Here is a 26,539-nt window from a genome sequence, read left to right on the forward strand (position 1 = left end):
TACTTTACTTCTTGATGTTGTTTGCTGCCCTTTCTACAATGATCAAGCTGCAAGGGAAACAGGGAAACAGGGAAAAATAGGAGCAGCCTCCTCATCCCTGTTCCTTTTCTTCTCACTAGCTCCAGAGAATAATGAATGTACAGTGGTGAGATTGAAGAGAGAGGCACACTTACAGGGAGTTTACAAGATCACCTTGCTTGGTTTTGAGAAGCCAATATCACCTTGGCTTCTCAAAACCAAGAACCCGCACTGATGAAAAGAGTGTTTGTGATTCAGAAGCAAAACCCCTGATTGATATACATACAGTGCTGGAGTATGGTTGCTTTCAGTGTAGGATTTATATGTAATTTTCTCATGTTTGATTTTAAGTTTTACACTTGTGTAACCTTTATATAACCTCCATGTTTTTTAAAAGTATGGTGGAAAAAGACACATTCACACACACACATGCACACTGCTGTAGTTTCAATCACTTGATGGCCTCTTTCCCAACAGGATGTAACCTGGCATTGCAAATCTGCGTATACAACTTTCTAAAAGCCTGAAAGATATTTTTGCAGGACTGCATCCAAGCAGCTATATACCGTGGGCCTATTCTTGATTAAGGCTTCATGTGCTTTCCATAACAAATGCATTCCTCTTTTCGCAAAGGGTGGGGGTGGGGAGGCACAGATTTTTTTTTGCTGTTGCTTTAAAGTTTTCTTTTAGTGGTAAAAACTAAATGTTGTATCTGTCAGGAAAAAAAATAATTGTAGAAAACGCTGCTTTAAAAAGCAATGATACTGCAAATACTAGTAAATTATAGAATTCATTGCGCTTGGAGAGCTTCTAAACCAAAGCAGCAGGAGAACTAATTGTGAATCTAAACCACAGCAATGAATTACACCTTGGATAAATCAGGAACTTGCTAGTTGTTCCACAGAAACAGGCATTTAAAATTAATTTTAGCCTCAAGAGTTGACTCTTGTGTGGCTTCTCATTTCCTAGGCTGACCCTTGTGACCGGACTTGAATGTTTAACCTCGGGTCCAAAATTTACAGACAGAGGAAACTTAAACTGGCAGCAGCAGATTTTTGGATAGCTGCCTTGTAAATACGTCAGCTAATGCCTGATGCCTCCAACTACATCAATAGAAGCAGGGCCATCTTCGGGCCATGAGTGCCTTTCACACTTTCCCCTCAGTCTTTAGTGTTGCCAAGTTGTGCTTATAGTATATTTGTACAGCATGTAGAGCTTGATAATGCTACCTGAAAGCTTGGGCCCTAGTTTCATAATTTGCAGCTAGAAGAAATGATATCAAACTAGAAATGGAAAATATTTTACTTTAGATGAAGCTAATTTCTGTAAAACAACAATGAGCCTTGTGGCTTTCTCAAGACTGAAAAAATATTTTTGCATGAGCTTTCCTGGATTATAAAACACTTTTCAGAGGGGTGGAGTACAATATTAAAGCTGTCACAGTGGTGGCTGATGGCTATCATGCTATTATGGTGTTGAATCCTCCGTCACTTCCTGCCTGTAAATCATGGTATGCGGAATGGAAGAAGGGACTCTTGTGGGTTCTGTTGCAATTCTTCATTGCACTTTGCTTGCTAGGCGTACAGGACTGTCAGTGTTGCAAAACTCCATTATTCCGAATGGCAGACAGGTTTTGATGGTGGGATTCAGAGGTTGGATTAGAAGATGGAACGTAAGTACAGTATTGAAACTACGCCTCTGAGCAGGATGCTATTCGTTGTCACTACTGCTAATCAGATTCACTTGTGATTTGGAGGATGCAGTCCTAGAGACATTTTACATATGGTATACTAGTGGTTATCTTGATTATGGGCCACATTCTCCTTCCCTTCAACCCGGGAAGAGAAAAATGTATTTGCTGAAAAAGCTATATAATTCAGTGTTTCATGTATATAACATCTCAAAAGTTTTGAAAACTTCATTCCCAAGAGCTCCCTCTAGGAAACACTTCAAGAGCTGGATTAGTAAATTTCTTCTAGATGTGTTTCTTTCTAGCAATAGTATTGTTTTTCATCTAGGAAATATTCACAATGGAATTCTCAACTATACTAATATAGTTCACTCTTCTACTTCAAGTCTAAACCCTACTGGAAGCCTCAACTAGAATACACCAATTGAATGCATTACTGAATAGTAAGGTGACATATATGAAAATGTAACTGGTTTGTGGGCGTAAGTCTTAACTGCAACTTGCAATTCATTTGAACCTCTTTTACTTGTTTACTCTGATGTCTTGCAATGTTTCTAGCTAAACAGCAACCAAGAGTGCCTCTGGACAAAGCTTTCATTGTGCAGTTGTCCATCTGCATTCATAGATTTCTATGGGAGTTACAAGTGGAATTGTTTTCTATTTTTAATATTCATGTTACCCCTCTGTTTACTCCATCTTTCTTCTTATCACAGAGATTATGTTGAGGAAAAGACAGACTAACTGTAGGATTGCTTTTGACTGGTAATGCTAACAGCACGGTATCTTGAAGCACTATTAAACTCTCACTATGTATGATAGCCCAAACAACACATCTTTGAACATTGGCAGTAAGAGTAACAAAACCAGGGGGGTAACTGGATGAGGAAGAGACAATGGCCAGTATTCGATATTTGCTACTTAGGTAAATATTTGATAGGATTGGGTATGTGTGTCAGGTCAGGAGAAGGAATGACATATCTCACATGCCAAAGCTTCATTCACTGGCAGCTGATGCCCAATAAAACAGATGGAGAGGAGAGTTAAAATTTTGGCAACAGAGTAAAAATGTGATTAAGTAGCAATTGTGAATATGGGACCATTACTTCCATAAGGAGAAGGTCATCCATCCTTTTGCAATTGATGCAGTAATGATTACAGTCTGGTTGAATATTTATGTCAGGTTTGAAGGTGGGGGGAGTAGGGAGAGGTTTACTGTACAAAATTCTGACCTTAGTGAGAAGCAAAAGGTATAGTTCTCCACCATGTGCAGAACCAATAATCATGGTTTTGGACATCCAGAGCTCCACCTAATTGGTTATTCACTTACGGCCTCATGTATAAGCTGCACCTTCCTGTCATTTGTTCCACTGAGAATAATAAGGTAACGGTAAAGGTTTTCCCCTGACCAGGCATGTAGCCGGGGGGGGGGGGGGGCTGAAATTCTCATGGTGGTTCGCGAAAAGGCCTTACTGGTGCATTACTTAAACTGTTATGTTTATTCATATCATGATCTGATCACCATACTCAATATATCCCATATGCATGGGGGTATTGGGGTAATGATACAAAAGGTTTGCTAGGGTAGACCCTCTTTCACTCAGACTCAGCCCCCCCCAAAACTCAGCCCCCCTGAAACCCCCCCTGAAAAAAATTCAGCCCCCGCCCCGAAACGAAATCCTGGCTACGGGCCTGCCCCTGACATTAAGTCCAGTTATCTCCAACTCTGGGGGTTGGTGCTCATCTCTATTTCTAAGTCGAAGAGCTGCAGTTGTCTGTAGAGACCTCCAAGGTCATGTGGCCAGCATGACTGGATGCAGCACTTTTCTGTTCCTGCCAGAGCGGTACCTATTGATCTACTCACATTAGCCCCCGGTGGTGCAGTGGATTAAAGCGCAGAGCTGTTGAACTGGTTGACTGAAAGGTCGCAGGTTCGAATCTGGGGAGTGGAGTGAGCTCCTGCTGTTAGCCCCAGCTTCTGCCAACCTAGCAGTTCGAAAGCATGCAAATGTGAGTAGATCAATAGGTACTGAGAATAATAGTGTTGTCTATTATCCACGGTTTCCTATATCCACGTGAAGTCTGGGGAAGTATTCCCCCATGAAGAGAAAATGAAGAAACTGAACAGTTTAACCATTTTAGAGGTGTGAATGGCATAGTTTTGTTACCTTTCACTGTACTGTATTACTTCTCCATTCTTGGCCCAGGTAATGGCAGGTTTTGGGTTCCCAACAGCTTCGCAGTGAAGAAGTACACTCAGTGTCCCACTGGCCAAAACTACGGTATGTCCTAAATGTGTGACAACTTCAGATGCTGAGAGCTGCTGTGCTGCAGATATCTTCTTCAGAATCGCAGGTTTTCTATGGGACCCACGGGAGCCATTTGTGAGTTCCAGAGACATGTGTGCTTCTGCTGAAGATGTTCTCAAAGCACTGAACTCAGAAAAATCCTTGCTAAATGGGAACTCCACTGAGGCAGAACTAACTCTACTCCCTTGGGTTTTGAAAAGTGATTCTTGGTGTTCCAAATGGCTCTTGAAAATTTCATGGGCCAACTGTGCAACAAGTTGCTTGCTATAGATGTCCTTAAATTCCTCAGGCTGCTGAGACAGGTTTCTTAGGATGTCATCCAAGCGATTCTGGTTGGCTACCATGGTGAAAGGAAGGTTGTACTCATGGCCCTGGTCTTCTTCTGAAGAGATGTTTCTCTCTGTAGAGTCCTGAACTTCCCATGGCTCTGTGTTATCACGGGACCAGCCTCTGTACTCCAGAAGTCTTGAGACAATATCATCATACCGGTTGCTGGGATCGGTAAGAAGCCCTCGTTTCTCAGTTTTGCTTCCATTGAAGAGAATACTATTCTGATGCTTTTCCTGGGTACTGAAGGCTTCATTCAAACTGGCCTTCCTTGTGGCTTCTTCCTCCTTTATCCCGGCAGAGAGGGCGGCAACACGCTTATTGTGGCTTCCTATTAATTTAATCACAAAATGTTCCTGAGCTGGCCCTGCAGTGCAAGTATATGTTCCTGTATCTGAAGGCTTCAACCGGTGAATTTTCATGTATCCGTAAGGAGCAATTGTAACATGAACTGAGCTGATGAGTCGTTTACCATCTTTCTCCCAAGTGATCATTGGTTTCCGGAACCTTCTCACAGGACACCGAAGAACAACAGAGGTTTTGGGGAGTAGGTAGGCATACCCACCAACAATAAAGTGCAACTTTTTCTGCTTCCTTGTTTGGATAAAAACTTTCTTCTGAGCCATTATCATAGGGGGTTGCTTGTGAACAGGCCTCTGGTGTCCTGAAATGCAATTAATAATATTTGGAAGACATGTGACAACACCTTTGCAGCCTCAATCTAGCTGACTTACATCCAAAATGGACTCAAGTTATTCCCTCCCCTTCAACTAATAGTACTTCTCTTGCAATGCATCCAGTTCTTGGAATTAATGGGTCAAAAGCAGATATTTATGTGCCATCAGGCTCCTTTTCAATTGCATCATAACAGCAACTTAGCAAGGGAACCTGTCACACAGTCCGTCATGTAATTGTAGCTTTGTAGCTACTTTTTTTAGTGTGCCTCACTAAATGGTAGACATAGTACTTTGGTGCACCTACAATGCAAAATCAATGCATCTTGACGCCACTTTAATTGTCATAGCTCAGTGCTATGGAATCCTGGGATTGGTAGTTTGGTGGAAAACTGGCACTGATTTGCAGAGAAAGCTAATGACCTTGTAAATCTTCAGGATCAGCAGTAGCCTCTCTCTTAGCCTCTAGAGCAATGTTTCTCAACCTGTGTGGGTCGCAAGGGGGTGTCAGAGGGGTCACCAAAGACCATGAGAAAACAAACTGTTTTCTGTTGATCATGAGGGTTCTGTGTGGGAAGTTTGACCCAATTCCATTGTTGGTGTGGTTCAGAATATTGAGTATTTGTGCCAAGCTTGGGTCAGATCCATCACTGTGTGAGTCCACAGTGCTCTCTAAATATAGGTGAACTACAACTCCAAAACTCAAGGTCAATGCCCACCAAACCCTTCCAGTATATTCTGTTGGTCATGGGGGTTCTGTGTGCCAAGTTTGGGTCAATTCCATTGTTGGCGGGGTTCAGGATGATCTTTAATTGTAGGGTAACTATAAATCCCAGCAATTCCAAATGACAAAATCAATACCCCAACCCCACCAGTATTCCAATTTGGGCGTTTCGGGTATTTGTGCCAAATTTGGTCCAGTGCATGAAAATACCTCCTGCATACCAGATTTACATTACAATTCATAACAGCAGCAAAACTACAGTTATGAAGTAGCAATAAAAATAATGTTATGGTTGGGGGTCACCACAACATGAAGAACTATATTAAGGGGTTGCGGCATTAGGAAGGTTGAGAACCACTGCTCTAGAGATTCTTGACTATGGAGACTTCTGATGCCAGCCAATCATGGAACCTTTGCACCTACTTAATTTTTTTTCATGTCAGGAGTGACTTGAGAAACTGCAAGTCGCTTCTGGTATGAGAGAATTGGTCATTTGCAAGGAGGTTGCCCACGGGACACCCAGATATTTTGATGTTTTACCATCCTGTGGGAGGCTTCTGACAGAGCTGGAGCTGACAGAGGGAACTCATCCGCACTCTCCCTGGATTCAAATATCTGACCTGCTGGTCTTCAGTTCTGCCAGCACAAAGGTTTAACCCATTGCACCACTGGGGGCTCCTATCTACTCACTAATAAGGAAAGGGATCGGAATTTGACATGGGGATGTTATTTTGGGGAGACCAGGTTTGCAGAGTCAATCTTAATAAACCGTATCAGGTATAAAATATAGATTTAACCCTTGTAAACAAACTGTAATTTTAGTTGTTACGATTTACAGCATGTAGATGGGTCACAGCTGCCTAGACCCAGTCTACCCCCTCTTCCCAAATCAGGAATAACAGGCAGTAATTTAGCTAAACAAATTTGATCCTGCTCTGGTTAAATGCAGAAGCCAGAACTCATAGTGATGGGGGAAATGCAGTTCCTGTTGTTAAAAAGCCTTTAAATGAAGGAGCCAGCCTCAGGAACATAAGAAACGAACAAGAGAGAAAGGGAACTCCCCTTGTTAAATGTTTATCATTTCAGCCTTGTGAGGCCTCGCAGCTCAGAGCAGCAAGAAGGAACAAATGTAATACAGCCTCAAGGGAGTAATATGAAGCAGAACAAATCTACTTAGAGTGAGTTGAAAACCCCACAGTGGATAATATTGGACTTCATTAGTTATGTGGGTCCTTGGAGTTCAGATCTCTGTGCCAGACTGCTGAAAGGAATATGAGGGCTGTGTCATGGATTTTGTAAATAATGTTTTGTTTTACACTCAGAAGTCAATCCCTAACTTCCATGAACATCATCAGTTATGAATGGCAAACAATTCTCTCCAGTTCAATATGTGTATGCATTTATGTAGAGAAACAGTAAAATGTACATACATTGGCTGGCATTCTGCATTGCAGTTATGGATTTATAACCTAGCATTTCGAATCCATCATTATTCCATATTCATTAGCCCAACACAATCCTAACAATGACATTATTGCTCTAAATAGTAAATGCTACCTCAAAATCTAGTTTAGTAGGCAGCAAGCCAAACTGAGAGATGAAGGTCCATTCAGCTGGAAATTGGGGCACAACAGAATGACATTTCCAACCCTCTTGTGCATAGGGACTGATGTCATTGTCACATGTTAAGTAATATTATTCTGCAAGGGAGTTCTATAGAGCTAGTGTAGCAAATCTCTGGAAGTGCATATTTATATTACACTGTAGGTATATCAGATTGAGATCACGGTGTGTGTGCATGTCTGTGTATTTTTTAAAGTAGTCATCCATTATGACCTGCTTTCCATCATGGTTTCACAAAAGCAAATCCACTTTCTCCAGCAGTAAAATGGGTGGCCAACATAGGCCAGCACTGAGAGGGTGCTCTGTAACTTTCCTGGAGCAGAACACGGGCAAGTCTCAGTAAAAGAAGCCTATTTTCCATCTCATCCCAAAGCCCACCTGAAGGCAAAAGAGTTCTGAACAATGTGCAGCAGGTAGGGCTTCCCTCTCATTCTGAAGGATCAGAGAGACTTGATTTGGCTTTCTTCAGAACCAAGCACTGTGGGAAGAGTGTCTGAAGATATTACCTGTACTTATGGGCAATTGTGATTGGGAATGGTTGCTTTTTTTAAGGCTGCATGTGAATGTGCTCTGCTACTATCTGTTTTAATGCTTCATTGATGAGACATATTGGAACAGCACTGTGACATGGATTCAAATCCATCTTTCTTTAGTTGTGAGGAATGGCTTTGTTGAAGTACGGGGAGCTTCACACCTTGCATTGTCCTGCAGTAATCTATTACTCAGTAAGACGAACCTGTTTTCAATCCCAAATGTTTACACCCCCCCCCCCACCCCGATTATTAATGTTTCCTCATACTTACTTGTACAGGTCCCTAGTACACATGGTCTGACCAAAGAAGAGAACAGCAAAGGTGGGCAGAACGATGAGTTGATGATGGCAGAGAGTCCGGTACTTAACACCTTCCTGCAAATAGCATTTCGTGTCTGGGTTCCCTCACCACAACTCACTGAACACTGGGAACATAATAGTGGCTGATTAGGAAAGATACTATATGGATCAAAGGGAGCTTTGATTCCAGCAACATGCACTGTAATATCAATGTCCACAAAATCTATTTATTTCAAAAGTTCCACCCAAGTGTTAAGACCAACATTTACAAGAAACTCAGTCTAGAGCTAGGGTGTAATTCTTTAATAAATTTATTCTAGAAAAGAACAAAAATGTGGGACTTATTCTCATGTTATGAGAAAGGGCTGTATCTGAAAACCATTCAGTTTTCAAGAACCTTTCACAATTTTGAATTTATTCTGTATAAAATTCTGTATGGTTGATTTGCCAGGAAAGGACATTTTCTGCAAAACAATTATTTCCTAATGTGCAAAAATCTATTTTCTCGACAGAAATACAATTTCCTGTGCAAATCAACCACATGTATATTTTACACAGAACAAGTCCAATTGCAGTATTTTCTGCATAGGAACTAGCATTTTTGGCACAGGAAATAAAATTTTATCTAGAGAGTTTTGTGCAGAAAATGCTGTTTTCTGTGCAAAATATCCATGTGCAAAGATTATTGTCTAAGATTGTCCCTAAAGGGTTGCTTCAACATTTAAAATATGTTTTTCAACATGGTTATACTTGTAATGTAAGCCCTTTTGTGTCTTCTTCAGGAGAAATAAAGCGGGGTATAAATAAACATAATAAACATAATAAACATAATAATACATGGTTGTGCGAATTTGGTAGTAGGTAGAATCATCCAACCCATTCTTACAGTGCTTTGTTTTTCTTTGTGGTGTACTTAGAATGTGGCAAAACTCAAGATCAGATTAAAATAGTTAGAGCTTTGGAATAATTTAAAAAGGGGTCCCCTTCATGTGTGAGCTATCTGATAACTGGTTGGAGAGACAAAACCATAATATACATAATATGGTGAACTACATAATGGAAATCTTCATGTGTGAACTCACATAAAGTCCTTCAATTTCTGTGGGACTACTTTCAATGAAATTAAGAGTATGATCCATGCATTTTTTCAATTAAGGAACACATGAAATAATAAAAGGAAGGAAATGAAAACTTGGTACGTAAAAATACTTTTAATAAATAAAATATTGTGTCAACGTGTAGAAATGAGGATTGTCTAGATTTTGATGTGTGTAATATAAGAAGAAGACACATTGCTTAAGGAGGGATAGACAGCTTTTTTCAGTCACAAAATGGGCATATGTGTAAGCAATAGGCTTCCTTAAACAATCGACCTATTTATCTGAGTTGTTATAATAGATAATTACTTAATAGTTAAGCCTTCTCCACAAAACATGCAATACAACTCCCATAATCATGAGGCAGAGATGGATTCTATTCATACCTCTTTTCATGGTGCACTCTTATGGACTTCAAGATACTGTAGACAAAAATATCAATTCCCAAATAAAACCAGTAAACCAATACATTGGGAGAATTGAACTAGGGAAAGCTATCAAAGCAATGGTAGACACCTTCCAGACTTCCAGATGTTAGAGTGAAACTTCCACCCTCCCTACCATCAGTTATGCTAACTGGGGCTGATAGGAAGCTAAGGTCAACAATATTTGGAGGGTCCCAACAGTCCTGTCCCAAAGATAGTCCATGTACAATCTTTACTCTTTCCCATACCTGTGTCCAGTCTGAGAGAAGCCATTCGGAAGGGCAGTCTTCATTTTGGCAGGCTTGCTTGGAGACTGGCCTCAAAGTGGAACAGAATGTATCTGGAAGCTCTAGGAAACTTCCATCAGCCATGCGCTGCTTGCAGAGTACTTCCCGCTTTTCGGTGCCACCCCCGCAGGTCTGTGAACACTGGAGAAGAACAACAGCAGCTGCAGGAGCTTAGGGCTTGCTGACATTAGCAACAACTCATAGTGCAATAGGATGACTAAGTCCCACTGGGGTAAATGCACATACTTTGGGATGGCAGCCATTATGTCTAGGCCACTGAGCGAAGAGCGTAAGTTAAACAAGCAGCACAACAGGGGAGCCATACTTGTGCTTTCTCTTTGCTCAGGAAACCTTCAGTTCAACGAGCCCAACTTAATTTTGTAGTTCAATCTCTCATTTTCAAATAATGTATGCATGTGCTATATACATATACACATAATTCATGGGAAAGCTGCATTCTGGAGCTCCGATCTGCAGCTGAGCAAAATAATTGGTTTGTAAGGTTAATATAATAAACCATTAAGGAACCTCATAGCTTTTTATATTTATGACTCCTGGTGACTGCTGTGTGCACTGCTTCCAAAAATAAAGGAGGAAGGGTTATATGAGTCAATGTAAACATAGAAGATTAATTTATAAAGAATTGTAACCCCAATCCGCCTTAATATAAATCTCCTCCTACACACCCGTGCAGGCCAGGAAAGAATTCGCTTGACCCACTGTGGCCAGCTCAGGCCTGTCTCCATGTTTTAAATTAATGTCTATTTTTAGACATATGCAAAGGGAACTTGGTTGGTTATACTTGCATATCTGCAAACTCACCACCTTGTCTTCATCACTTGGCCATTGTGGTATGATGAGTGGCATGGGTGACCACCATGGGCAGGATTTTAATATTACCTCCAGTACAGAAAAATCTGGGCTTGGGATTGCTGTTTTTTCCCTACTTTAATTAAATATTTATAGAGTATCTGCTATTCATCTGCAAATCATCAAGGATGCATCAACACTGTAGAAGTAATGTAGGTGGGCACTACTTTAACTGCCAAGATTCGATGCTATGTAACCCTGGTATTTGTTGTTTGATGAGGCATCAGCCAATTCAAGGCAGAGAAGGCCCTGTAATTCCCATCATCCCATAGCATTGAGCCATGGCAGTTAAAAGTGGTGCCAAACTGCATTATATCTACAGTGCAGATGCACCCCAAGTGCCTATAGGATGTGTAGACAGACAAGTTGCATCAAAGTAGGATCAAGATTGCAAAATGTAATAATGAGGAAAAACACAAGCTAGGAGATGATGGAGCGGTTTGTTTTTGCCTCTTCTTTCCTTCTTGTTGATTCTTTTGTAATTTGAACTCAACTGAAATAATCTGAGGACAAATGCCACAAGTGGTAGGATGAGAAAGAAACTGAGACCTTGAAAAGCAGTTGGGGAATATGTAAGAGGAGTGAAAGAAAGAAAAAAAATAATGTATATCCAAGTGTGAACCAGTTTCATATCATACAATGATTATTCCACTTAGGGCAAAACTATATGCAATACAGAAGGCCTTTGATTACACTTCTCCACATAGTTATTCTGCATAACATGATGAGAAGCAGTACATCATATCCCAATGTCCCCATGTTTGGAATTATAGTTGCTCATTCATCTCATCCCTTCAACAAGCATGCGGACCAAAAACACATCCTGCCACTATGATACTGCTTCATATACCCATTTGTTGTATATGTGCTAAACATCTATTTGTTGTCAATTTAATTAAATCCAGCTCAGCAAAAATCCAACTTGGATAATAGTCCTGAAATTGGGGTAAAGAAGTTATTTAGCTATAGAAAAAAATCTGTCATTTCTCCTCCTACATGAAGATTTTGAAACCCCATTTAAGATATGATAGAATGTGCAAATTTTGTTAATTCTTCAAAAATAAACTTAAACCTAATTTGATGGCACGCCCGAGCCTTTGGAAAAACTATATTGTCTGGCTTTACTCGGGGGTTATCTGATACCTTCTGTTAAGATTAAGACCCTTAGCAGACAGAGGAACTTTAGGTAAGGCGAAAAGATACCAAATGAGTTTAATGAAACAAGATGAATAAAGGGCTAACTCCACCTAGGACTATCATAAGGTAACTTAAAACAATACATTATAAAAGGAGATTTTGCTGGCTGCAGTCATCTCTCTGGAATCTTTGAAAGTCTTTTGTGTTAAGTGATGGATCATAAGTTGTTGCTTACAAACTGTCTTAATCTTCTCTCCTGTGAAACTTAGGATAGCCAAAAGCTTCTGTTATCCTTTGTACTGTTGGTATAATAATACTGCTAAATGATACCAGACAATCTCTGTAGCTATGCAACAGAAAAGAGGGAGGAGTCCAACAAAGAGCTCAATACAGGGAAATAGAATAGGCCAACTAATACTGGCTTCTGGGGGGATTTTTAAGCTCCATCGAAAAACTAATACAAAGGAAGGTGTCTACACTATTGGGAAAGCCTATAAACAGGGGGAACTAAAACAGTGGAGAGGAGAAGGCAGAGCCAAGATGTCATACCTCTCACCTTTCAAAATGCTTCAGCCCAACACAAGAGTTTCACCATGTTTCTGTAGCTGATTTAAAATTTGGGAAAAGGTTAATATTCTTTTTACTGAATGTCTGAATGGTAGGGATGGATCCATGCAGTTATATGCTTTTGCTCAGTCTTAAATGGTTCGTTCTTTCTATACATCCTTTTAATGGTTAGCTTTAATTGTCAAAAGATTTATATCCAGAGGAGAGCATCAACCACTTCTCCTAAAACATGAAATGGTCTTATTGGCTTCTAAAGGATGTTAATTTGTCCTTTTTCGGAAGGTCCTTTTAGAAAAACACTGATAGAAAATGTTGGCAGGGGGCAAGGATGAAAGAAGTCTTTGAATACATGTTCCACACCATATTGGACTATGTAATTTTAACACAGGTCCTGAATAAACCAACCACACATTCTCCTACAAAAAATATCCCAGTTTTCAGTAATACAACAAAGGTATGAAACAATTTATTGATGCAGCACTTTTCAGCCACTTTCTGAAAAAGCAATGTTTATGGGGGCTTGTGAAAATGAATTCTGATACCTCCTTTCCTTTGGGCGGGAGGCAAAGAGAAGAAAATGCCTGAAAACAAGGTAAACATCCCAAGGAGGGTGCATGTGCAAAATAAATAAAGACTTGCATGTATAAGGATGTCATTTTAATCATTCAAAATGTTTAACATGGCGATCGTTATCAGGAGTATTTCTGCCAAGAACATTAAAACTTTAGAACAAATATAATTCAGGCCATCTTTCTTTACAAGTACTCAAAAGCCTCGGAGAAGAAGATTGTTAACATTTGTAAGCTGAATTCTTCTATTTGTTTGTGTTAAAAAATACCAGTCAAAGCAGAAAGTTCTTGGTGAGATTTACTCCGTGTTGATTGGCTGAGCCAAAGCTTCTTAAATTGTGGGTCATGGCCCCATATATATGGGTCGCATAACTAAACAGGGAGTTGCAAAAAAAAAAAAAAAGGCAACAGTAAAAGATTTCTAATGACTAAAAATAATTTGTGTACCCTGCCTCCTAGTGGCTGTTTTAGGCATCTACATGAATCTGTTAGCAACAACATGTGGCATTTAATAGTGGACTCAGCAACAAATGCTTCAGTTGTACTTTGTAAAAAGGGAAAATCCGGCTGCCTTATTCAGCAAGCCTTGCAACTGCTAATTTTGCTTGATGGCTATTTTTTCAGTTTCAGAAAATATTATTCTAAATTAAGTTCATCAACCATACCCAACTGAAATAAAAAAAAACTTGAGTAATCTAGAATTAAATGTTCAAGAAGAATGTGCCGAGTTATTCAGCAAAATAAGTGTAAAACTTGAGTTTCCTGAAAAAAATGTTATAAAAGCATTGTGATTTGGGATTAGGACAGACTTTACAACAATTTCTGAAATGGCTCTAAACAGGCCTGTAGCCAGGATTTCGATTCGGGGGGGGGGGGGGGCTGAGTCTGAGTGAAAGAGGGTCTACCCTAGCAAACCTTTTGTATCGTTACCCCAATACCCCCATGCATATGAGATATATTGAGCATGGTGATCAGATCTTGATATGAATAAACATAACAGTCTAAATAATGTACCAGTAAGGCCTTTTCACAGATCACAATGAGAATTTCGGGGGGGGGGGGGGGGCTTTGGGGGCTTCATGCCTGGCTCTAAACATACTTCTGCCATTTTACACCACTAATTGATGCAAAAAAGAGCTTTCTCAACTCTGAAAAACACTGAAGATGCTCTACGCCCTGCAGTATCAAATATCCCACCAAGGTTTAAGTCTTTAAGTAAAAATAAATAAGCACATCAATCTCATAAGTATACACATTTTCTTTCATCCTTTATAAATGGTAAAATTAAATGTATATCAAAGAATTGTTTTTATTATCAGTAAATGTTTTAGTTTTATTCCTATTTTATATAACCATATACTCAATGTAGCATAAAAACATCTTGGGCAAAAAGGGGTCGCTAGTGGAAAAAGTTTAAGAAGCCCTGGGCTAAGCGACTGGCTAAGGAGGGCGCACATGCAGTCAATGGAGGATGTGCATGTAGCATATGGGCAGAAAACACCAGAGCATGAATGTACAGCCTGCTCACATATCCAATTCACTATACAGCTTTGGTATATTTCCTCCTCACCCACCCTGAAACATAACTAAAGCCTTACTTACCTGTTGCCAATCTGAAAGGTACCAGGATGGGGGACAGTCAAAACGATTGCAGGCTTGTAACATGATGGGTTTAGGTTTGTGACACAACTCGTCTGCCAAAATCACTGTTTCATTTGTTTCTCTTGAGAGAAGATGAGAACAGAAGACATCCCGGGTCTGTAGTCCGACACCACAAGTGAGGCTGCAGGAGCTCCACTTTCCCACTTCCCATCTGAAGAGGAAGCCAAGCAGGACAAAATTCTGAATACAAACCATCCTTATTCTAATTGTTATGCCAGTTCATTTGTGAAAAACTATGAATTGTATCCAGACTAAGGCTATGATGTATATACACTTACTCATAAACAAGTCTTACTGGATTCATTGGGGTGACATCTGAAGAGACCAAACTTTCATTGATTTAACTGGAAGCCACATTCAACTAACCTAGTTTGGATTAACTCCACTTATATAAAAAGCACAAAGCTATCTAGGAAGATGAAGACACACACACACACACATATAGTCCTTCCCTAAAGCCGGCTTGCTCCTCTGCAAGTATGTTCTCTTGCTCCATCCAGTCCAGCAGTTTCCACTTAAGGTACCTTGCATATATTTTGATGATGGTATTGAGGAGGCTAATGGGTCCATACTTTGCAGGGCCATCCTACTTCCCTTTCTTTTTATATATGGGGACAATAATTGCCAGCCCCCAGTCCTTTGGTATCTTTCCATATTTATCTATGCAGGTAAACAATGACGCTAGGATGGGGGACCAGAAGTGCAGATTGTTCTTAATGAAGATGATTGACCCCACAAAGCAACACCCTGTTGGAAATGTAGTTAGAGCAACATGTTACAGCTGAAGTGCTACTAGACTCGCAATGTGCCCCTCCCTTTCCCTTTAGTGCCCCCCCCCAGTATTTTGACCCCTCCTATCAATCTCTTCCACCCCCCCCCCCTTCAGCTCCATACCTGTTACAATAACCTGGGTTTTAAAATGTGATCTTAAACTGTCTTCTAACTGACTTTTAAATAATTGTTTCACTGGGGAGTTGTCCTTCCCCTCCCAGGGCGCTTGTGCCCTGCTTTTTGCAGGCCAGTGACCATAATAAAGTTTTGTACTTGTTCTCTCTCTCTCTCTCTCTCTCTCTATATATATATATATATATCACTATTTAATTGACATGGACTGACAGCCAATGGCTCTCAGACAGACACTAACATATGGGTCACCACTTGGAACAGCTTTATTGGGTGTCTTTGTTAAGATCTAGAAAGAGCAAAGATAAGAATGGCTCAACCCTAAGCAGAGAGACAAGAGGCAAGGCCAGAAAAGCAGTCCTGGAAACCCTTTCTAGCTCTTTCTCAAAATTTCTTCTACCCACCTAGTAAGGCCAAGAGAATGTTGTCTATGTCTGGATAGGGTATTTTGCTCTTCATTACTGGCAGCTGTTTTGGCTAATGTAGGACATATTATTTGATGAATGAACCTTTAATGACATTTCCCATGAAGCTGTCAGAATTAATAGTGACATATCACCTACCCTCTGAGCCTGGCACACCTTAGGTATTTAAGTGTTTAGTGATTTTTTTAAAAGGGCAGTTCTTTCTTTATTCTTTGGAGGTCCATTAGGTGCCCAGCATATTGCATCATTTGCCAAGGGTTATCCTTCTAGAGTGAAAGGTTTTCCAGTTACCTGCAACAGCTGTTTCTTCATGTAATACAGGTCTAGCATTTGTATTGGCACTGCACAGTTTAGTGTGGCATAGGGAAGAGGAAATCTTATTTAGAAAGAGTTAGAAGGGTTGGTTTATTGCTAAATTCTCAGGTGTGGAGGGAAAATCCCTCTGACCTTTTGAAAATTTGGTCTTTATAAGTATTGATAGAAATTAAACATTCTGAGGGTGAAAAAAGGATGGTGATACTAGACTAAGGGCTTATTTACATTGGGTGCTTAATCTGCAGTCAGTCTGGAGCAATAATACTGCAGACTGGCTCTGAAGGTAGCAACATGCTTTGTGCCTGCTTTATGGCATACAATGGAATGGAAATTACAAGGTACAGTTAGATCGAAACCCTCCTGGACTATCGTCCCACCTTGTTTGTTGCTGTCACTACATCTGGACAGCCACAGAGATGGCCAAGATCTGCAGGAGAGATCCTGGCCATCATGGGCACCTTATGCTGATCTCAGCAGAGGCGCCTGCAAAACTAGGGAGAAGAAGGGAGGGGGTGTGAACATCCAATAGTGATCATGCGAGTAACATGAGCCCAATCCACTCCTTTTCCCCTTCACTGATAAGCACAGGGAAAAGGGGTATTGGTGGTGGCAGCATATGTGGACAGTGTGTTGGTCCATATCAGAAGCAGTCATACTATATGTACTGCTCCCAAACTGTGGGACCGTTCCAAAGTTTTATACAAACCCCACAGCATCCTGCACAATTCCTTATTATGGAGATAAACTGGTTCCCAGATAACATATTGACATTCAGGAGTGACTTCACAGCTACTGCAGAGTTTAGGTTTCCTAAATGAACCCTGTGTCTGGGGAAAGACTCAAACAAATGTTTTTGCATTGCACACGCCAGTCTTCTAAATAGGTTCCATCTTCTGATTTTGGCTCCACAAATGTGGTATTTTCAATCTTCAAACAGGCAGTTTAAAGGAGGGCAAAAAGACAAGATGGATCAAGAGTGATATGTCTGTCTTTACCAAATTTTAGTAGTTAAAATATTTTGCAAAAGGGCAAGAAATTATAGTCTCTTTGCTAGCCAAAAGGCTTGCTTCCGATTCTTGGCTCTGTCCTCTTGTTTATTATTGTGAACTGACACCCCTAAAGAACAATGCTACTTGGATTGTGGCCTGGAGCGGCCTCTTTGTTACTCTAAGAAGTATCAGGCACAGCAGCGGCACAAGAATTGCTGCCGCTCCTTGCTGCTGTTTCCTGAGGAACTTTGGACACGCATGAATCAAATCTTCAGGAGCTGCTGGCTTTTGTCCCACTCATTTAGCCTCAAGTGTAACTGCAGAAAGCAGTAACTACATCCCCAGCTCTGCCACATAATTGCTGGAATGTAATGATGTCTTTAAAGCCCAGATAACTATCCAGAAAGGTTTCATGCAAAAGGTAGGAACTGCTCCTCATTCAGGCAACAACCTTCCACAGCTGGAAAACAGGCAACATGTTCAACTTTTTGTTATAAGGAAGGAAAAGGGGGCAAGGAGAGTGTGTGTATATATCATCATCATTATCATCAAGAACCATATTTATTTAGATCTCACTATTCCCCAAGTTTGAGACTCAAAGTGGTTTGCTATATATTCAAAATTCGCAAAATACAACATTAAAAAAGAGACTGAATGGGAAAAATAAAATCAATTAGAACATAAATTATTGAACAAACACATATACACTGGCACAACAAATAGAAAAATCAAGTTTGTTGTTTAGGTGGGAAAGGCCTTGCAGAATCAACCATCAAACACCAGCTGAAACATAAAAGTCTTTCACTAGTATCTATGAAAGAAAGATATGAAGGCTGTGAGCCTAATTTCCCTGGGAAGATAGTTCCAGAGTCTGGGGGAGGGGGGCACACTGAGAAGATCCTCTCCCATGTTCCCAATTTGGCTATCTGTGACGACGGTGGGACAAATCATATAACTTCCACCTGAAAGTTAATGTAATGACAACCTACATTACTGTAATTCCTTAAACTTGAAGCAAATCTGGAGATGATGTCAACACCCTTCTCTTCCCTAAGGCGTACTGAAATTCATGCACAAATTGCTGTTATAATACTGTGCTACACTAGGGTCACATCTATACCACTGGATTCAGGGCAACTGATTGAACGAGCACATGATATTACACATGACATTTTTATTATGAGAAGGCAAAGAACAAGATACTGGGATTTCATTTTGGAAACAACCTCACTTCTTCCACTTTTCAATTCCATTTTTCAAAGTTTGCAGAGAGGGTAGGAATATGGTCCTTTGGATATTGTTGACTGCATCATCCCTAACAACCTAGTCAATGGTGAGGGATGATGGATCCTTTCCAGAAAGGAATGAATGTTTTTCTCCCCTTTCATTTGCATGGAATTACACATAGTATACTGAATTTCAATTGTTACAATTGTTGCAAAGTTACTACAAAAATAGAAGAGCATTGGCACTGTGTGGACTGGCACATTCTTGCTCATAGGCTTTGTTTTGGCTGCAAGAATAAAAACCATTCCTTGCTTTTTTCAAAGTATGGGTAATGTATTCTGAAGGAGGAGAGATATGAGACATACATGCACACAGATGGTTCTTGCTTGTGCTGGAAGTGGATGCTGATTGATTTATGGTCTTTCAATTAAATTGTGTCCATCAGGCTTACAAACATATTTGCCTCTGGGTTTTTAGGTTGGGAAGTGGGAATCAGAATGTGCAAAAAATGGGAGAGAAGGTCTTTGTGCTGAACACTCCAGATTGAAGTCAGTATGTCTCATGAAGCTTCAGTAATTATCCATGTATAAAAAGCAAACATTGATATATGGTATGATGGATGTTGTTAAGTATGAGAGAAATTATAATTTCCAGAAGATTTGCCCAAAGAAAAATGACCCATTGTGGAAATTCAGGTGTCATATCCTGCTAGGAGCTGGGCAAATAATCTACAATAAATCATCCTAGTTGTCAAGTTGCCATTTTTCTCCTGTTTGCAATTGTCCATAAAAAGCTATGCATTTTTTCAAAACTAAAGTCTTTATTCACTCACTGGAAGAGCAGTCAAAAACAATGCTAAAGAGCAGATTTCACTTTTAGCATGAGAATTATTTCATAAAAATCCTTCAGTAATTGCAACTGAATACTCTTTCAAGAATTAGACTCCTCACCCCTAGAAACAACATCAGATTTATTTGTATGTTGTTTTCCTATGGTGAAACAATGCTCAGAGTGGATTACATCAACATGGAGGACTCGGAACATAATCTAACATCCTTCAACATTTTGCTGAACGGTCAAGGAACAACAGAGTGGTCAAGCCAAAAATTATTAGTGAAGGAAAAATCAAACAAAGAGAGCATGCAAAAGTTTGCTTTTTCACTTAGTCCAATATGTATTAGAAACACAACAAAGCTTAGCACTGAACAGTACCTTATAGTTGGTAGTAGTCAAAAGCATAGTCTTGAGTGGCTTGAGGTGTCCTCCCTCCCTCCCTCTATCTATTTATCTATCTATCCTGGCCTCTCTTGTGTTGTAAACTGAAACTTTAAAAGATTTTTCTTCACTTATTTTTCTTCCCATGAGTCTACTCTCTGCCTTCCAAGAGGTAGCTAGACTACATCAGCACCCTGAGTATCTTTCCTATCTTAAAATGGATTTCTTACAATACAGCTTAATTTCTCACTCCAAGCCACTGGTGCATTTGCTCCTTAAATCAAAATCTCTAACATCAGCGGAGGAGTCCACTTTCTTTTACCCTGTGCTGAGCTAACTGAGCACAAACTATCTTTGCATTTTAAACTTTATTTGTAGCAACTGAATTCAGCAGATGACATATGGAGGAAAGTGAGAGGAGGAGGAAAAACTGGGACAACTGAAAAAATGGGAGGACAAAATAGTCCTTCTCCAAACAGGCACAATGGAGAGTGTGTTGGTAGCATCTTCTAATCAATATTTACAGATAAGTACAACAGTTACAAATATATTACAACTATTTATTTGCATAATTCTAACTAGCAACAGAATAAGGATCTCTTCACACATGCTGTTAGATAGTAGTGATTCTGGTGGTACCCATCTGGGGGCGTGGAGAACCCATCATGCCAAACCCAACATCACTCAGTTCACCCACGTTCATATCCCACGGGAGGTAGCAACTTCTGCCTGGCTTCCCCCTGTTGATCTACAGCAACTCCCACATTGTCACCATGGCGGCATGCGCCAGTTCATCTTCTCCTTTACGACAGAGCCCTGCTGGAAGTTGTAGTGTGTCATGGGATGGAAGCTGGTGGGCTCTGTTGTAAAGGTGGTGAACTGGCGCATGCCGCCAATTTTGCTCTTGTCTGATGAGGTCGTGTTTCACAATAACAAGGCCCAAGAAAAGAGGAACACACACACATACACACAAAAGAAGGAAATGCAAAAAACAATAAACTATGCATTTTATCCGACGTTAAATTTCATCCACATTATGAAAACTTAGGCAGCTGCATAGAAACAACAACCTTTGTTGTTGAGAATCAAGAAGAAGAGACCTCTTCACACGAGGCTAAAATCAGTTGCCAGGTGTAAGACTGTAGGTTTTTGTAGCAAATAATCACTCACAAGTCAGCATGGAAATGAATATAATTTGCTTGTTTCTCCACAGCAAAGGAAGACACTACTGCCTTTTCCCCACCACCACCTCCTTTTATACCCCCTCCCAAGTTCCAACACAAAGTCTCCAGCGCCCTCTGCTGGCTTCACAATGTCAAAATGTCAGAGAAAGAAAACTGCGGCAGCCAGGATGATCCAGCCAGGATGTCATGCAGGAAATTTATGATGTCTCCACGACGTCAGAAATTGACTCCTGACATGATTCCTCCCCTAGAAAGAAAAACATAAACACCGGCAGCATCGACCTTAACTAGGTTTCATGGGATAACTTACATGAAAACGCCTAATTAGCTGTGGCGCTCGAATATCCGCTGCCCTCACCCACTCAGAGTCATTGAAATGGCGCCACTTCACTAAATACTGTAAACTCCCACGACGTCTTCTGGAGTCTAAAATATCAGCAACCTCGAAATGTTGTTCCCCATCTACCAGAATAGGATTTGGGACCTCACCCGGCAAGTGCCACTTGGTATGGCCACACACGGGTTTCAATAAACTGCAGTGGAACACTGGATGTACCCTCTTTAGACTATGTGGCAAGGACAACTTGACTGTGACAGGGTTGATTTTCTTTATTATTTCAAAAGGACCCAAATATTTCGGCACCAATTTCTTTGATGGTTGGGTTGTCTTTAGGAATTTGGTTGACAAATAAACTTTATCTCCAATGTCAAAATCCCACTGTGGAGCCCTTTTCCTATCAGCAAACTTCTTGTAGTCCTCCCTGGACTTTTCCAATGCACTTTTAATGACTGGCCAACTTTCAGCTATCTTTTTGCTCCATTCCGAAGGGGTTTCTACTCCCTCTTGTTCCATCTTTAGCTCTGGGATTGGCACAAAGTCCTGTCCATAAACCACTTTGAACGGAGTACAACCTATAGACGCATGAAATGAGTTATTGTAACACACTTCAGCAAAAGGAAGCAACTGTTCCCAATCATCCTGTTGATAACTGACATAGCACCTTAAGAATTGCTCCAAAGATTTTTGAACTCGTTCTGTGCAGCCATCAGTCATGGGATGGAAAGCAGAGCTCAACCCTTGCTCAGTTCCCATCATGCGTAGAAAGGCCTTCCAGTACTTAGCTGTAAACTGTGATCCCCGGTCTGAGATTATTCTTTCAGGACACACCCATGAAGGCGATATACATGTTGTAGCAGTAACTTTGCTAGCTGTGGGGCGCTTGGAACCTTCTTTAGCGGAACAAAATGGGCTTGTTTAGAGAATAAGTCTATAATAGTCCAGATAACTGTACATCCTTTGCTCTCAGGTAGATCTACAATAAAATCCATCGCAACCTGTTTCCAGGGTCTAGAAGGACTGGCCACGGGTTGTAACAACCCTCTTGGTTTTCCAATCAAAGACTTTCCCCTTGCACAGGTGACACATTCTTGTACATAGCTCTTTACATCTCTCCGGATTTTTGGCCACCAAAACTGACGGGATACTAGCTGTAAAGTTTTCACAAATCCAAAGTGCCCAGCTGTTTTATGGTCATGAGACCTCTCTAATACCTTTACACGAACAGACTCCGGAACATACACCTTTTCTCTGTGATACCACAGTCCATCTTTTTCCTCTAGTCCACCCCGATGCTCCGGTAGCCACAGATCAGCCTTATATCCATCTTGGAACACTTTCAACCACCCACCTTCTAAAAACTTTCCACGGTTAGCATCTGACACCTTTCGCTGAGATTGGGACCTCGTCTGAACTACCAACCCCAGCTGCTCAGGGGTGAACACCGTTCCAACCACCTCAGGAGCTCTGCTCTCATACTGTGGCAATCTTGATAAAGCATCTGCCATACAGTTACTTTTCCCAGGAAAGTGGTTTAAGGTAAAATTAAACCTACTGAAGAACCCGGCCCACCTGACTTGTTTTGGACTCAGCCTTTGAGGAGTCTGGAGGGCCTTCAAATTTTTATGATCGGTCCAAACTTCAAAAGGGTGTTGGGCCCCTTCAAGCAAATGTCGCCAGGCAAGCAATGCCCCTTTTACGGCAAACGCCTCCTTCTCCCATACTGGCCATTTTCTCTCAGTTTCTGAAAACTTCTTTGACAAATACGCACATGGCACTAGTCCTTTTTCTGGGGAAACCTGCAATAGCACTGCTCCATAAGCCACATCTGAGGCATCACAGTGTACCACAAATGGCCGCTCTGGGTCGGGATGGGCTAAGATGGGTTGCTGTGTGAATAAGGTCTTCAGCTGATCAAACGCCCGTTGACACACCTCAGTCCACTGCAGCTTGGCACCCGGGGACTTCACTTTTACAGACTCCCCCCTGCCTTTAGTTTTCAACAATTCAGTAAGGAGGGCTGCTATTTTGGCAAAGTCTTGGATAAATTGCCTATAGAAATTTGCAAACCCCAAAAAACTTTGCAACTGTCTTCTAGTTTTGGGTGCTTCCCAGTCCAATACATCCTGTACTTTATTGGGGTCCATTTCTATCCCGTCACAGGATATACGATACCCCAAATAATCCAGCCTGTCTTTGTGAAACTCACACTTTGATAACTTTGCATAAAGCTGTGCTTGTCTTAGGCTTTGTAACACTTGCTTCACTAAAGGAATGTGTTCCTCCAACGTTCGGGAATAGATTAAGATGTCATCCAAATAAACCAACACCCCCTTGTACAACAATGGGTGTAGGACCTCGTTTATCATCTGCATAAACACTCGCGGAGCTCCAGTCAAGCCAAAAGGTAACACTTTGTACTGAAATGCCCCTAGTGGACAGTTAAATGCCGTCTTCCATTCATCCCCCTTTTTTATTCTCACCCGAAAATAGGCTTCCCTTAAATCCAACTTCGTGAAGATCCTTCCCTTTGACAAATGTCCCAACATATCTTTCACTAAAGGCATAGGATATTGATTTGAAATACATATGGCATTCAGACCCCTAAAATCGGTACAAAGTCTCAAGGTGCCATCCTTTTTTGGTCTAAACAGCACAGGGGCAGCTAATGGGGAATTTGCAGGTTCTATGAACCCTCTTGCTAGATTTTTGTCAATGAACTCACGCAGACAATCCTTCTCCCTTGGAGACATAGCATACATCTTAGGTTTTGGCAATTTAGCTTGAGGGTCTATGTTTATGGCACAATCAGTTTTCCTATGGGGAGGCAGCTGATCAGACTCCTTCTCATCAAAAACATCCAGGTACTCACGGTAAACATCCGGCACCCCACTAAATGACAGGTCTACTTTCCCTGCCACGCCTGTCAGGCTCAAACCCACTTTGCCCACAACTTTTCCTTTTTTAGTTCTTGAAATCATACAGGTTGGCGAGTAACTTCCACCATTAAAGTGTAACACCCCGCTAACCCAGTCTATCTGAGGGTTTCGACTCCTGAGCCAGTCCATACCCAAAATCACTTCGCATGATTTGATGGGGGTCACTACAAATTGTAGCAGCTCCTGATGAGACCCTAACTTCATGTTTACAAACTCAGTTTTGTACTCCACAGGGGCTCCTCCTGCTTGAGTCCCATCTAGTTGAGTAAAAGCAATGGGTCTTTCTAACTGAATCAATCGCAACCCCATCTCCGCAGCCACCCTGGGCGATATGAGACACCTTGTACACCCACAATCTAGCAACGCCGGTAACTGCCATACACACCCATTCCTCTTGTTACTCAGTTCCACCTTCAAAAACATCATCTCACAGTCTGCACTCACCAAGGGTTTCACGCTCTGTTGTGGTTGGATCTCCCGCCGAGCGTGATTTACGGAAGATCTCTGCCGTTTCCCTGTTCCTCTTCTTCTTTATCTTCATCCGTCTCAGGGTCCAGATCTCCCTCTCCCCAAACATTCTCTCGGGCCATGTTGACTTTGGTGCTGCCTTGTTTCCGAGGTGCTAGCCTTCTTCCTTTCCCATTCTCCCTTTCCAACGAGCTGGCATTTGACTTGCCCCAGCAATCAGCTGCTCGATGTCCCGGTTTTCCACAGTTGAAACAATTGAAGAACTTACTAGACCTTTCTTTGCTACTGGCACTTGGTTTAACTGCAATGTTTCTAGTAGACCCCAATCCTCTCCTGACTACAGAGGCTCTTGTCCTTCTCTTCAGCTGCTCCTTAGCACATTCCACCTTCCCAGCTAACACTGTCCATGCTAGTAAATTATCCGGATCATCCCTATGCAGGCACCAATCCAAAAGCTCAGGCCTCAAGCCATCTTTGAAGTACTCCAATTTTGTTGCGTCTGACCACTCTGGAATTTTTTCAGCCAAAGCCTTAAATTCCAGTGCATACTGAGATACTGACCGCATTCCTTGGCTCAACTGCTTGAGCTCAGCTTTGGCTTTCAGCCCCTCTAATGGATCTTGAAACCTAGCTCTTAAAGCTTCCAAAAATGTTCCCACCCGATTTAACTCAGGGGCCCTAGCTGCATGCAATCGCAATAGCCAATCTGCAGCACTGGCTTTAAGATTAGCCCCTTCCTCTTCTCCTCTTCCTCTTCTCCTCTTCCTCGACTCCTGACACCAGGTCAGCCATGGAGCAGGCTGGCTCCCATCAGATGACGCCGGAATAGTTGTGTGGGTGAAGGAGGGTTAAACCAGTGCATGCCTCCCGTGTTCGCATGCCGGTGGCTCTACGCTCCCCCCGTGGGATTGCCCTCATATGGATCCAGGTGATGGGGGCATGGGGTGCTGGATTCCCCACACCCCCAATGAAACAGAGTGACACCAGCGGCCATATGACAAGGTCAAAGGTCTAGGTATTTCAGAATTCACAGTTGGATGGTCTAAGGCTGTTCCAACACCTACTGGATAAATTCAGTTTAAAAGGCATTGGATCTGTCTAATGCAGTCCAGGAGTGTCTCTGGAGACCTTTGAATGTCCACTCATTTGGCTGGCCCAAATCAGAGCCATCCCCTCCCAGAGGCATGCTCGCAATGTCACATTTATGGTCACATGGCTCAGCACCAGAAATAACTTCACCAGAAATGCAACAATATCAGAAAATTTCTGGCAGGGAGTTGCTTTCTGGTGGTGACACAGCAGATAGTGGTGTGGACAGTGGATAGGACTGGATTCAACTTATTCCAAATGTTGACAAATCTGAAACTGTGGAGTTACCCCACAGTTAGGGTGTTGTGTAGTTTCCAAACTCTGGAGCTCACAGAAACTTTGGAGTATATCTGATGTTTGGTTGACCCACATTAAATGCCTGATGCAGTTGTTCTGCTGAGAATTCACCCATCATGGACCTCCCGCCCCAGCCCCTCAGCAGTTGTATCTTGAGTCCACTTTATTTTGGCAATATAGACAAGTTCTACATCAAGCATAAACCAGTGTAAACTGTTTTATACTGAGTCCATATAGCTCAATACTCTCTTTATGGAATAGTGAAAGATGTTCAAAAATTTGCAAGGATTCACATTATCCTCCAGTCTAGCCTAAGGATTAAATCTGGAACTTTCTAAATAAC

At 41.4% G+C, this 26,539-nt stretch overlaps 1 protein-coding gene across 2 annotated transcripts in view; it reads right to left on the reverse strand.

Annotated features, from left to right (window-relative positions):
- The window catches only part of ADAMTSL1 (ADAMTS like 1), a 650,838-nt gene that overhangs the window by 70,626 nt on the left and 553,673 nt on the right, over positions 1 to 26,539 (reverse strand). For both annotated transcript variants that reach the window (XM_060762426.2, XM_060762428.2), the window contains 4 exons: positions 14,749 to 14,959; positions 9,965 to 10,144; positions 8,166 to 8,319; positions 3,874 to 5,005 (listed from right to left, as the gene is read on the reverse strand). In XM_060762426.2, coding sequence (XP_060618409.2) covers positions 3,874 to 5,005; positions 8,166 to 8,319; positions 9,965 to 10,144; positions 14,749 to 14,959 — 1,677 coding nt within the window. The remainder of the gene's footprint in view (positions 1 to 3,873; positions 5,006 to 8,165; positions 8,320 to 9,964; positions 10,145 to 14,748; positions 14,960 to 26,539) is intronic.

This window comes from Anolis sagrei, chromosome 2 (genome assembly GCF_037176765.1).
Source record: "Anolis sagrei isolate rAnoSag1 chromosome 2, rAnoSag1.mat, whole genome shotgun sequence".
Lineage (NCBI taxonomy): Eukaryota > Metazoa > Chordata > Lepidosauria > Squamata > Dactyloidae > Anolis > Anolis sagrei.